The 14,485-nt window shown below is 37.9% G+C and overlaps 1 protein-coding gene across 4 annotated transcripts in view; it reads right to left on the bottom strand.

Moving 5' to 3' along the window:
• The window catches only part of KIAA0232, a 67,539-nt gene that overhangs the window by 27,805 nt on the left and 25,249 nt on the right, over positions 1 to 14,485 (bottom strand). For 3 of the 4 annotated variants that reach the window (XM_080591993.1, XM_080591994.1, XM_080591995.1), the window contains exon 3: positions 7,941 to 8,078. In XM_080591993.1, coding sequence (XP_080448119.1) covers positions 7,941 to 8,078 — 138 coding nt within the window. Of the gene's footprint in view, positions 1 to 251; positions 465 to 7,940; positions 8,079 to 14,485 lie in introns of all 4 variants that reach the window. The other variant, XM_080591996.1, reaches the window with a different exon arrangement.

Below are 14,485 nucleotides of genomic sequence, written 5' to 3'. Positions count from 1 at the left end.
ATTGATGTTCAATAAAAAGTAGCTGCACTAAGAGCACCTCAGACTGCTTCCAGGATGAGAGCAGACTAACTTGCCAATCAATGGTCAAGGGGACAGGAGCACACAAGAAGAGAGGGCTAACTAAAAACAAGCATCTTCACTGCCTCCCAAACTCCTGAAATTTCCTCCACAGTTTCCTCCAGTTACTGCCATAGTACATAAATTTTCTTGAGGTTACAAATTTTATTAAACATACATGACAAATAACTTACTGTTTCCCTTGCTAACTGCACGGAGGAATTTCCAGTTAAACTCAAAATTCTTGGATCTACTATTCATCTACATGAGGAACGCTTCGTTTATCTCCACTGTAAGCTGTGTCTGCAAGTTTATTACTCAAGAAAAAAATCCCAGGTAAATTCAGATGCGTTCCTTTTGTGCTTAATGTCCTGCATCAGCTTTAATCGATCTTCAGAACAACATACCTGTGTGGGGAAGCAGGACAGTCCTGTAAATATGGGCACCCAAAATAAGCTGAGCACTATATAGCGTGCTGAGTAGTTTCGCAAAGTCTAAAACCAAAACAAGCAAAAAACATTATCTCTATGTTCATAAATAGCAAGATTAAATGATCTGGCCAATTTAGTGCTGTCTTGCAAAAGCAAGCTGATCGCTGGCCAGCCTTGTCACTGTTACCTGAACCTGGTTTTAAGGCTCAGCAGGAGAATTATTATTTGAACTTGCATAGAAAATGATAACTGTTATACTTGGACTTGCTAAAAAAGGTATCCAATTTCCAAGTAAATCCAAGAATCTCTGCCAATAAAGTACTCCCAAAAGAGGTACTCAAGAGATAGAAAGGACTAAAGAAATCCCCACCCTCAAGATCACTGCTAAATATATAAATAAATAAATCCACCAAAATAACATCTGTCCTGGAGGGTTCAATCCCCGTAGAGTTCTGAGGAATAAAAGAAGGCTCCAGTTTGCATTTTGATATTTTCCTCCAATAAAATATGATAGATTACATTAGAGAACGTATTTGAACAACGCTCTTGGTACTTTCAGTAGAAAGGATGCAAATCTTTATCTTTTTACTTGAATACATAATGATTTACACCGAAGATGTTGGAACAACCTGAAAAAAAAATGTTTTTATTACCTTCTCTTTTGGGGCTATGAATACATAATCTGAGTAATCTTCAACAGATGTGTGATCTTGGAATGTTTGATTCCCTTTAGAAGACAGACAATATAAAGAAATCCAACTTCAAGCAATATGTAAGCAACAACACTCCAACAAGGAGATAAAAATACTTTCTTGCAACTCTCTTACTCCTGTCATCTTTACTAAAACAGCATTAGGAAAGGTAAATCATGTAGCTAGAATCAGGCTCAGGTTTCAGAGATATTATTCTCCACTTTACAAACCATGTCCTAAGAGAGATCACAGTAAGTATTATTTAGTAATTCTAGATGAGAGGCAAACCACCAGCTCGAAGTGGCTTAAAATGAACACACTATCCCTAAATGTGGGTTACCAAACCAGCTGAACTGTTAAACAAGAGTTAAATAACTTAACTCTACAGTGGCTACATTCTAGCCACTATAGATTCTTAATCCTAAAGTGGGCTACGTTGAAATTAAAGTTCTTTCTTAGAGAAAGGATGATTTGTCTCTGAAAAAAAATGTTCTTATCATTAATCACCTGTAAACAAATAATGCTGACTTCAAAGCCAGAATAGACTTAGTATCCTTGTAAGCAGTGCTTACTGCTTAATCACAGTACTTCAGCTTTAAGATGCTGAACTATTCTTATCTGTATGTATCCCAATGTAATGGGAGAAACTTTTAAAAGTGTGTTTCAACAGTCATGCAAAAGAGATTTTTTGCATAGGGCAAACTGCAGAAGGGACACCTGGAAATTCCCTGTTAGGTACTCTGCCATATCCACTACTTAAAATAAGAATTCATAAGAATTCTACTTAAAATAAGAATTCATAATGGGCTCCAATTATGTTTTTTGGGAAAATGGTTCTTCTGCATTAATGAAAATCATAATCTAGTAAAGTTTGTGATGAAACCCAAGTTGACATTCCGTAACTGACCTCTCTAGCTTTCTCACGGCCATGGCTGTGTATCTGAAACAGCGTGCCTTCTTCTCTCCTCAAGACATGTGCATATACAAACTTCTTTCTTTCCCAGGCTTCTCAGAGAAGCTGCTGACGAAAGAATCCCCTCGCCCCTCTGTGCTCCCATTATTGTTGGGAGCACACGTGAGATGAAGTAACTTTTAAATATAACTTCCATATAGACTTAGCGCCTGCGAAGAACTTTTCCAGTTCGATATATACTTATTCTGTATTAAGAAAACTGGTATAAACATTGGAATAATTAAAACTTTGTCAACTTCATTGAAAATTACTATTATACTCAGGGTAGCAGCTTCAGTAACCTAACAAAGCAGATACATGTTACCATGAATGTTACTGGACTGCAAAAGTCATAAGGAGAAAGGAATTGATTTATTGCCATTATTTTATTCTGTGATGATTATCTTGTCAAGACAAATTCACTTCGGTTTTCTATATGGTACCTGAAGTTATAAAATACAGCTTAACAGTCTGTCAAATTCAGTACAACACAGATTAGTATAAATTTTGTAAGCCAACAGATTTGGTCAATACAGAGTCAATACAAATTCCCTTAAACCAATACAAATGAGATTAGTGTATAGAAACACTGACTGGTTGGAAATAATAAAACCCTATGGCGATATCTCACAGAAAAAAAAAAGTGATACCAGTTCTAGCTCAGTTTTACTTTTTAAAACACACATCTCATTTAAAATCCTTCTTAGCATCTTGACTAATTTAAAAATTCTTTCCTAAACAATTCTATGTGTTCTAAAGACAGATAGTATACGCCTTTCCAGAAGGATGATTATATTCTCTGATGTTGTGAAGTATTTATGAATTTTCTGAAAAAGAAATCCAACAATCATCCTTCTCAGATGCACAGAAATGTTTACTACTTAACCACTTAGAATTCATCAGGAAGGACAAACATTTTGCATGTTGGCATGTAAAACCAAAGAAAATTGAGAGTTAAGAAATTCAAACTAGGGGAGACATCATGAAACAACAATCCAGGTATGACTTGTCTAGTGGAGGACATGGTCCCCTAAGCGCTCCCCTATGATAACAGCCATCAGAAGGGTGATCCTCCCTCATAGTTCAAAGCAAGCAAAGCCAATGCTCCAAACTGCAGCATGCTCACACCTTAAAATGTCCTCACACAGTTCAGCAGAATAAAGGTACTCCGATTACTTTAATTAAAGCTCTAGCACCATCTTGGGGTGGACTTTCACATGTCACACTGCACATGTTCAGTGAACGAACTGTATGATATAGGAACTTCAATAACACATCTGCTCACTGTACTGAGCAGAGTCAGTTAAAAGGTGACCAGGCCTGGATTTGTGACCAAGGGACATGTAACGTAAGTAGTTTTCAACATTATTAGTAGGAAATGCACCTACTGAAAAGCCTCACATGTATCAGTTTCCAAAAAATAACCTAGAATTCCAGTCTTGCTCAGACAGCACCCACCTTGCTAAACTTCAGGGTATCAGAGATACTGCGTTCTGTCCTCTTACTGACACGTTGCATTATTCAGATCCAAAGCAATTTACTGACTTTCTTCTAAGAGGTTTAAAAAGTAAACCTATCTCAGAAACTATACACGAACAAACTGACCTTCTCCGTTTCAGATGTACCAGACAGAACAACAACGAAAAGTCATTCAATAATGACAGCAACTACTATTTTTACTCAAATTTTGAGGCAGTATTTTCAGGATAAAAGTCCTTTGACAAAAATAAGGAATTTTACATAGATATTCCTCAGTCCTAAGCAGTTGTTTTTTCAGCCCAGCATGCCATTAGAATGGATATCCTTACTCTGCCAGTTAATTGCAAAGCAACATTTTTAAATTACTTCTACATTTCAGAAGGATAAGAAAATAAGATCTCTATGAAAAGTCAATAATTAATGAGCATTTTAGAATTTGAACAAATTCTTCAGCACATCTCTTTGAACTGCTCTTTATATTCCATTCAAGTGTTTTGGAAAAAAAATTAACTTTAGAACTGGCAGTAAAAATAGCAACTGGTTTGCAAGTACTGCACTGAAGTGACTTGTCTTGAAGGTTCTTCTCATCGTCCTTCTGTCTTCATTTTATGCTAAGTTGCAATGCATTTGCGTCTTTTCTGCTTCTAACCGCATCAAGAGTGTCTGCAGCACTTGAAAAACCGACACCTTGAGACATCAAAATGCTTGTCACACAAAAAATACTGTCCTCAAAATATACGTATGTAAACTGTTCACGTTCTTATGTGTCCCAGAGAGTACTTGTCAAAACCAGGTCTTCTCTCACAAAAATACTTAGTGCACATCATACTCAGCCACTGTGAGACACAAGTGATGCTAACTGGTCAGCCTCCCTCACTTGTTATACTGCATAACTTCGGAAATGTTTCAGAAATAAACTTAGGCTTTGTGACGTCAAATGCTTGTTTTCTGCACTATAAATTTAATAAAAAATTTATAACCAGAACCTTGGATTTCTGTCTCAGACTAATGTTTTACAACATTAGTTGTTACTGCGTTTTGTTTCTTTTTAATGAGACACAGTACTGAATTCTAACAGGAACACAACTAAGCTACCAAACAAAACGCTCCCTAAGAATTAAAATCCACAAAAAACAAATTTTCAAAATATTTATTTCAGCCTTCACACAACAGACTGACAAAAACAGTGTTTACTCCTATCAAGGCAATTTTCACCTATTTTATGATTTCCTCTCCCTACCACACATCAGACAAGATCTTCTTGAAGCAATCACTCAACTTTCAGGCCTTTGATTACTATTGAATGGGAGGAGGCAGATTATCGGCAATTTCTCAACGCATTATTAGTTTAAATAATATAGTATGAAGATCAAAATTATGGTATCTGGATCTCTTGCATTGCCTATGAGAGTCAGAATAAGTTATTGGTACCCCTCAATACGCTTTCATTCTCTGCACGCTTTTGCACCCCTAAAAAAGATCAGGCTGCAGAATCCTAATGTTTTCATTTGTCTTCTTTTTTAAAACAAAACAAAACTTTGTGTGCATGTACATATGTCTGTACACTCTCTCTACAGACACACGCACACGCAGATCAAATCTAGGCATTTTCACTTAAATACAATATTAATTAAATACACTTCAGTTTAAGTGCACTTAGACTTCTTTAGATTGTTCCGAATCATGGAACTACCTCAACCTTGCTTGCTTTGCTCCAGTGCTAAGGTTGAAAGAAGAGGTTAGGCTGGATGAGTTAGATGTCTGGGTGAGGATACTGGTATTTCTGTATCCACTTACTTTGGAAAAAAGGACCACAGAGAAAAAAAAAAGAAAGTATTTTTCAGTACTCTTTCAGATCACAGGAAGACTCATAACTGGAATTAAAAGAAACAGGAAAACTAGCACGTATAAGGAGGGTGATTTACATTAACTGGCATCCTACCTGATTAAGAGGACTAAACCTAGCCTAGTCCAGGATGGATTTTTAGAAGCTTCTACTTAGCATATTGATGAAGATGTAACAAACACGTGCAACTTCTTCCTATTAGATACTTTTTTCTTTTGCTTTGACAAAAAGGTAAACATTTTCAGATGATTCAGGAAACAGTTAAAATTTCAAGTGGCATTGGAAAGAATTGTTTATTTATATTTTAGCAGTTTATAAGAACACTTGTCACACACCACTTGGAGTATTTTTATCTTGCAATTAAGTCATGAACATTGCATACAGCAGCCTGAATGGCATTACAATACTGTTTCAGAGTACAAGAACCACCAAGTACTCCTGTTGAATCAGCACCCAAAAATACATACAGACACCAGCCAACATAGGAAATGTGTTTCAAAAGCAGGAAGAAAAGATACCCTAAAAGTTATTTTAAGGTATCACTCATATCAAAACAGGATCAGCTCCCTCCCTCAACTCTAGAGTTTAGAAAATGCTCGTCTCTTCTACAATACACATTAAATTACCTACAAAACAGCATTAAGCAACAATGTTCAAACCTTGACAAAGGTTTAAAGGTTCCACTCTGTGTTTGAAAATGGGAGAAAAAAATAACAACCTACAGTTTTGTTAAAGACACCAAATGTGCAAGCTTAACTATCTGGGTACGTAGCAGATGTCAAAATAGCCCTGATATAAAAACAGGAGTCTACAGGTTATAGATTATAGTTTCACATTGAATGATAAAATCTGACAATGTGGCAGGAGGCAGAGGAAGTTACTTGTTCAGAGTTTCAGATCATGTATCTTTTCATTCTTTTAAAACCCTAGTTGAAGGGCTTCTTCCCTTCTTACTCTGTTTTAGATTATAAAAACGTTCAAATGGAAGCAGAGCAAGGATTAGTAATAAATTGATCTCCTTCCTTTTTTCTTTTCAACTGTTTTTCTAAACATAAATTTAGCTCTGAGTGATGCTCCTTCATTTTCACTTACGTGATGATGCATAGAATCATTCCTAAAGCTAAAAATCAATCAATATTCCTAGAGTCTATGTATGGGACTACTGTTTTTTGTTGTTTATACAACACGTACACAAAGACGGTCATACCATCAGAAAGGCATTACCTCTTGCAATTATTTCTCCATACTTGCTTCATATTTACTTTTAGTTTTACAGTAGTCAGAGTGCTGACCTCAATATTCTGCAACTACAAGAGCACAGTAAATTACCAAGAAAATTACATTTTGCATCACTTTCCTCAGATTGTAAGTAAAGGGAAAAAAGGGAGTTCAGAAAACTCCCCAATTAGTCAGTTAACACTTTAGTAACTGAACAAATGCCCAAGTAGCTTCATAAAAAATAAGTCAATATATGATGGGAATGCTGTTGAAGATGGTGGTACAGGAAATAACCACATAAATCAATACGACATCCTCCACTATTCTTGGTTGCATACCTTCCCCTTTCTTGCTGGGGCAAGTCTCTGTACAAATCTGACCGGGAAACTTCTCTAGGTTAACATTTCCTCCACCCCAACCAGGTTAATCTCAGGATACTGCTTCTCTTTCCCAATCATCCCACACAACCACACAAATGCTTGTGCAATCGCAAACTGTGACCAGGAAGTTGTATGGAGCAATAACGCAACCAAGCTGCATAGACAGGGGGAGAGTTTCACCTCACAGTAGTGACAGATAAAAGTATTTGTAGTTTTGTAACTAAAAGATAGACTTTCTGATTTCTGTTGTCTGGAAAGTCTCTCTGAAGAGCTTTCATTGATCTATGCCACAGGTTTATTTTTTTAAAAAACAATTCCTTCTACAGTCTCCCTTTCACCACTTTTTCCATTGCTGCCTTCACCTCTCCTTACCTTCTCCAGTCAGCATGCTCCAACTCCACTTCCACTTAATGATGCAATGTAGAAAATTAATGTTTGGTACTTACACTGCATCTTATTTAGCAATTCTGGATTGCACATACACCAAGCACAAAGCAAGATGACTTTCTGCCCAAATACTCTACTCCTCGCTGCTCAGACAGAGTTCAACACAAAGTAAATCCAGAATTTTAACAACTACCCTTATGCAAAGCTTTGTGGTAATTTCAGCACAAACTGGTGCAGTGCAACTGTCCTCAACAATAATAGGTGAGGGCTTGCAGAAAGGAAGGCATGACACTACATGGTACAGAATCTTTTGTGAAATCCTGCTGCCACACAAAGGTTTCATAATTTCCTAAAGAAGAACAAGAACACTCAAGAGAACTCTTGGGGATATTGTATTTAAGAGGCCACAGACTAGAAGATTAACCATCACAAGTTAAATATATCTAACTCAAAGAACGGCATAAAGTCTTAAGAATCCGTTAAATAATCCCAACTTACTTCATCAGAAGCAGAGCGAAGACACTGGACAGCAGCCTGTTTTTTCATTTCCTCTAGTGTTAGATCGGAGCACTTTTTCTTACTCTTTCCCCATTTTTTGTAAGCTCCCTTTTCCCAGCCCAGGAAGATGTCATTCTCCTAAAAATCAAAATAAAGAAAATTACGTTATTTAAGATATGTAAATAGACTACAAGACTACAAACAACATACTGTTCGAAAGACAAACAAACTCACCCTATCCACTAAAAACTGCTGTTTGACAAATTAAAATGTAGTTTCATTAAAACCAATGCCTACAGAAGACTTTACTATTTATAAGACACTTACTATTCGGAAAAGTACATGTACTTTTTCTCTGGACATGGAGGCTACTCACACTGTAACGCCGCTGTTTTCCAATTGCAAGGCAGCCAGAGAGCTACGGTCAATGGCTCTATGTCCAGGTGGAGGCCAGTGATGAGTGGTGTCCCACAGGGATCTGTCTTGGGACTGGTGCTGTTTAATATCTTTATGAATGACATAGCCAATGGGATCGAGTGCCCCCTCAGCAAGTCTGCAGGTGACTCCAAGCTGAGGGGTGCAGTCGATAGACCAGAAGGAAGGGCTGACATCCAAAGGGACCTGGGCACGGGGAAATGGTTTTAAACTAAAAGAGGGGAGATTTAGATTAGATATTAGGAAGAAATTCTTTACTATGGGGGTGGTGAGGCATTGGAATAGGTTGCCCAGAGAAGCTGTGGATGCCCCATCCCTGGAGGTGTTCAAGACCAGGTTGGATGGGGCTTTGGGCAGCCTGGACTGGTGGGAGGTGTCCCTGCCTAAGACAAGGGGGATGGAATAGGATGATCTTTAAGGTCCCTTCCAACCCAAGTCTATGATTCTAAGAAAACCTAACGATCATTTTAGGGCCAACTTATGGTTGAATGTATCACTGTAATTTACACAAAATATGCTAGAGTTGCACCGATCTCTGAAATAAGGATGAAAAGCAAGATGTTCATAGTTAGGATCAAACTTAAGAGAAAGTGAAATAAGCCAAAAGAAGAGATTGCACTGTTAGATCTGAAAGTCTTCAACTCAGTCTTTATGACCAGAGATAATAGTGTCTAACTTCCATTACACCTAAACTAATTTTAAAGAAAGCCAGGCACTCGTGGGTAGGGAGAACTTCCATTAGGAAAAATAAAATCAAAGAAGAATGCTATTGTATTATATGTTATCATCTGAAGATACGTAGCATCTGTTTTGCATCACTTTTCAAAAGCCAAATCATACCAGCAGCAATCACAGTGCACTTCCAATCCTTCTGCAGTTGCCTGTCTCCCCTACCCATTCTTCCACATCCGGGTAAATACTCATCTCATTCCTGAAATATGTTATCAGACTTGCTTATTCCTCGCTGTCCGTTCACATCTATACATATGATTTCCCGTGTTCATCTGATCAAAGAAATACTTTGACTACCAGGAAAATCATCTTTACGCCTTTCAATGCATGCTGGTCTAAATCATCTTCTTCAGAGGGATTCACAAAAACCCAATGCTTTTCAACATACCTCTCATCTACTCCTAATGAAACCCAGTCGAAAGCATACCCTCACTTAAACTATCACAAAATAGGTTCAATAGACTATGTGCCTCTACACTCCACTTTAAAAATAAATAAATAAATGTTTTCCAGAATGGTATTGGTATGTTTCTTCATCCACAACGAGGAGGTTAACTAACTCAACGTTCACATGGAAGCATGCACACTGGTGAGACCCACCTACCCCTACCACCTTCCAAAGCCTGTCCTGCTCATCCACATGTGGGCACAACTGCCAAAAAAAATCATATATCCACTTGCAAAAGGTTCTTAATGAAAATCCAGGCACACAAGCTAACGTGCACTAGGTGATTTCATTTATTCTGCTTTTCAGTGGAAAGTTGATTAAGGCAACATCTTACACTAGGAGAATGTTACCAAAATGCTATGTACTAGCATACTTTGCTTTATCTATACTGCTTTGTACAAGCGCAGCCCAGCTGGCCTCAGCAAGGGCCTGATACGAGGCCTGGAGCATCTCCCCTATGAGGAGGGGCTGAGACACCTGGGTCTGTTCAGCCTGGACAAAAGACGACTGGGAGGGGATCTTATCAATGTTTATAGATACCTGAGGTGTGGGGGACAGAGGGATTTGGCAAGCCTCTTTTCAGTGGTTTGTGGGGACAGGACAAGGGGCAATGGCCACAAGATGGATCACAGGAAGTTCTGCACCAACATGCAAAAGAACTTCTTCACAGTGAGGGCGACGGAGCACTGGAACAGGCTGCCCAGGGAGGTTGTGGAGTCTCCTTCTCTGGAGATATTCAAGGCCCGTCTGGACGCCTACCTGGGCAGCTTGCTCTAGGGAACCTGCTTTGGCAGGGGGGCTGGACCTGATGACTTCTTGAGGTCCCTTCCAACCCCTACAATTCTGTGATTCTGTGAAGGGCTGTGTTACCACACATGCTAGCGGTCTGTCAGCAGAGCACCAAGAACCTATTGCTATAAAGCATTTGATTCAGTTCTCCACACGTGCAAGTTTGAATGACACCTGACAAATCTCTATTACTTTTGCTATTCTGCAATTTTAAATATTTACTCTTAGCAATAAAAATATCCCTTTCTAATGGGGAAAGTGGGGCTGAGTGGAATTTTCTCCGAAGCATCCAGCTCAGAGCTGGATTTTCACCATCTCATCCTTCCTTTTGGAGCAAGCACTTTGTTCGGGCACTCTGGGACCAATGTGACTCATCTTGTGGGGTACAGTGACCAGGGACAGCGCTCTGGGAGAATCTTCTCTCCTTTCTGCCTCCCTAGGCAATCCACAGAAAACTTGTTTCTGAATACAGGGTTTTGAGTCACATCTGGCTGCCAGTGCTTCACATCAGCATTTCATTTTTATAGGAATAAAACCTACTGAAAATGTGAGGTTTTGATTTTTTCCTGTCACTTTTTTCTTTCCTTTTTTTAAGCCTCTCATTTCACAAAATTAGCAAACACCATAAATTACAGTTTCAAATCCTCAGGTAAATCACAACATTTATCAGCAGATGCAGCCAGTATTTATCAAGTACCTTACACTTACTGCACATAATTCAAATACCCATAAAACACTACCAAACAGTGAAGGAAATAAATTCCTTACACGTCATTCTTGTGTTATAATGCCTTGGAACCTGTCTGAAACAATTTAAAAGGAAGAAAGAGGAAAAGGAAAAAGAACTAGGAAACATCACGTACTCTTACAGTGACGTTTTAGAACTTGAGGTGCCATACAAACTAAGTGCCTGTATGCTGACCAAATTGATAAAAAGGCAATCCAAGAGTTTCAAATATTTTAAATTGATCTTTTGCCTTTTTTTTTTTTTTCTGATGGTGAGAAGCCCATTAGTAGGTTTACTCTTTAGACTGGAAAATGTTAAGTCCATGACAAACAGTAAAGAAAGCAGCTCAACAAAACATTCTGTATGCACGAAGCAGAATAAACGAGTTACTTCACGTGGAAAGAATCACTACGGACTTCTGTTCTCTTCAGCAGCTAGATGCCTTCAGTTACCTTTGCTTCCTAACAGAACTAGAGGTCACATTATAAGGCTCGTTTTAATGCAAGAACTTTACAGTAACTTTGCATTTTCACAATTCTGTTCAGTGGTCGCTGAACTTTTCATAAAAGCAACCCCACTCCGATCTTATGGGTTTAAAAAGCGTGCACACAGAAGAAAAAACAAAACCAAAACAACAACAAGTACACACAAGCAAACAGAAGTCTGGCTTATAAAATCCTAACATTTAAAACAAACTGCCCAACATTGGGCAGCTTAACTACCCAATATTAAATATATATCAACAGAAACAGAAAGCCATCTGGATATTGGAAAAATATCAAAACTGCTATTTAATTATCCATTCCTTAGAGTCCTACTTTAACTACCACATAACTAGGTGAGTTCATAGTAGAGATTTTTAACTTGGAAAGACATAATATATGCAAAATCTTATTATGAGAATAATTTAAGAACTATAAACATGGCTAAAGGAGTGCTGGTAAAGTACCTGTACTCTGCTAATGCTGCCTCGAGAAGTCTGGTGCTTAATTCAATACTAAATTAATATGCAGATGCAAATTTTAGAAATAGCTTTCTAAATTGATTCTCCTGCTCAACTACGCAACTGCAGCAGTTCCCCCACTTCTCTCCACACTTACCACGAATTTGGGGAAGCAAAAAAAAAAAAAAAAAGCAACTTAGGTAGTGATTCTACTTAGTCTCATTTGTTTTAAAGACAGTAGAGAAATGCTACTATCAGTAAGAGAACAAAGGTGACACCTTGTGATTAGTCTGAATGAAAATTGTTTTGAAAGTCATGGTCTACATAACAGGAAAAATCAGTGTTAAAATTTATCTCAAGAATCCTGCAGAAACTACCCATAAAAGCTGGAGTCAAGATCAGGGATGCAGAAACACCAGGACCTTGAGTTTATACTCAGGTAAGCAAACAAGCTTCAATTTTGCCTTATCAGCGGAACACACAAGAAAGTAAGCTGATCAACATACTCCCAAAATGGGGAAATCAAATCAGCAGAAAAATGTGTTTAAGATATCAGAATTTTCTTCTTCAAGGAAGTTCAGAGAACCCAGGTGCCTAAGATTCTCTCTGCGTATACTACAGATTAAATTAGACACCATAAAATGATGATCAATCACAAATTTTCTCTAGTTTTTAGATAATGAATTGAATAGCTACAATTACCTACTTGGTCAACATTCCTATTTCGAATTATGAATAAGAGATTTTAGGGCAAGAAATTCAATTCTCTTTGGAGAGGACTCTTTGGAGGACTGAAGAACATACCGAGTTAAAAAAAATGCTGACACGGGGAATTCTGAAACACTCCTCTTTTTTCAGCATTTTAATTTCAGTACAAACCACTTGCGATTTGAGCATATTACAGGTTCAGCATTTTTTTGCTCTCCTAAATGTCACTGCTGGCCAGTCAAATAGCATTGCTTCGACAGGCAAGCTCAGGTAACAAGTTCATACAAAAAATAAGAGGGATTCAATTCCTTGTGGCTCTCTGGCTAATGGGCATAGCATGGTTCACAGCTTCAAAAGCCGTGTCGGTATGGTGCACAGGGACACGGTTCAGTGGTAGAGCTGGCAGCAATGGGATAACGGTTGGATGTGATGATCTTAGAGGTCTCTTCCAACCTAAATCATTCTATGATTCTATAATTTCTCAAATATGAAATAAATATAGAGTCTCTCCCTTTAAGATTCCAACTCGAAGAATATCAAAGTCGGTTATCTAATTTTTAACGTGAAAAAAATTGCCCATGACGTATAAGGTATGCAGAGTCATGCAAGGCTACGTAAAACACATATGAACAATCTTCTCCTCTTTTAACTCTCAGTAAACAAATTAAGAGATAACTAAAGGAAAAAAAAATAACCACACAGTTTTTAATGAGGGACAAACATTTGCCAAAGATTCAGTAGGACAGCTGACAGATATTTTTGCCGTAAATAGTTTGGAGTTGTATGCCTGCTGAACGAATGGAGGGCCAGTTCCTGTCAAGTGCCATATAGAATGACTAAGATTTGTCTGCTTGTTCCAAAGCGGGGCATTAGCCTCCACCAAGCTGCAGGAGAAACCTTTCTTACAAGACTTTTGAAATGTCCAAAGGCAAACAAAATACATAATCAAATTACTGGACAGGCCAAAGGGAAAAAATTAGAATGTATGCTCACATGGAGAACGATGAATGCATGAGCCTTACTTCCTTAGAGAGAAACTCAAAAGCAGGAAAAGACAGATCACCCAAAACAACTGCAACATCGAGGTCATGAATTGTATACGACATTTCAAACCCCAAATTTGCAAATCTTTACTCTGCCTCTGAGATGGAATAGCCTAAACCCAAGGCAGCAGTGTTCTCCAAAGGCACTCATGTTCCTTCTCTGCAAACACACCCAAAATAATTTGAGTATTAACATGTGGTCCATAAAACTTCTCTGCTAAAGTGTATCAACAATTTATTTTAAGGCAATGTCAGCTATCAAGACTTGTAAGGGAAGAATAAACACAAAAAGCCTAGGCTACGTAATCTGACCTAATGAAAATCTAGGGGGTACAGCATTCTGGCTTCTTCTGGCAGCAAAGTTAAATTAATTTCACAGTTAATAATTAAATACAACGTTCGGATATTTGGGTATGAACTACTGTGCACTGCATGAAAGCTTTTCCAAAAATTTCATCAAAGAACTCTAAGTCAACTCTGAGAGGTTGGGATAGGCAAAGGAGTGGAAGAAAATAACCATAAATTATATAAAAAAATCGATTAGGTCCTTACTACCTGTAGGAGGATCTCATAATGGAGAGTAAGGGGAAAACTGCATCTTTAAAGTTATTCAAGAAGCAGACTGCATAAACAGCTTAAGTGATCTTTCCTGGAAAAAAAATAAAATACTTCCCCTGAACTGAGAGTGAGGACAAAAACGTTCAGAATTTGCTTAGAGAC

The sequence above is a fragment of the Anser brachyrhynchus genome, assembly GCF_964034855.1.
Source record: "Anser brachyrhynchus genome assembly, chromosome: 4".
NCBI classification, from domain to species: domain Eukaryota; kingdom Metazoa; phylum Chordata; class Aves; order Anseriformes; family Anatidae; genus Anser; species Anser brachyrhynchus.
This window is presented reverse-complemented; position numbering and strand designations above follow the sequence as displayed.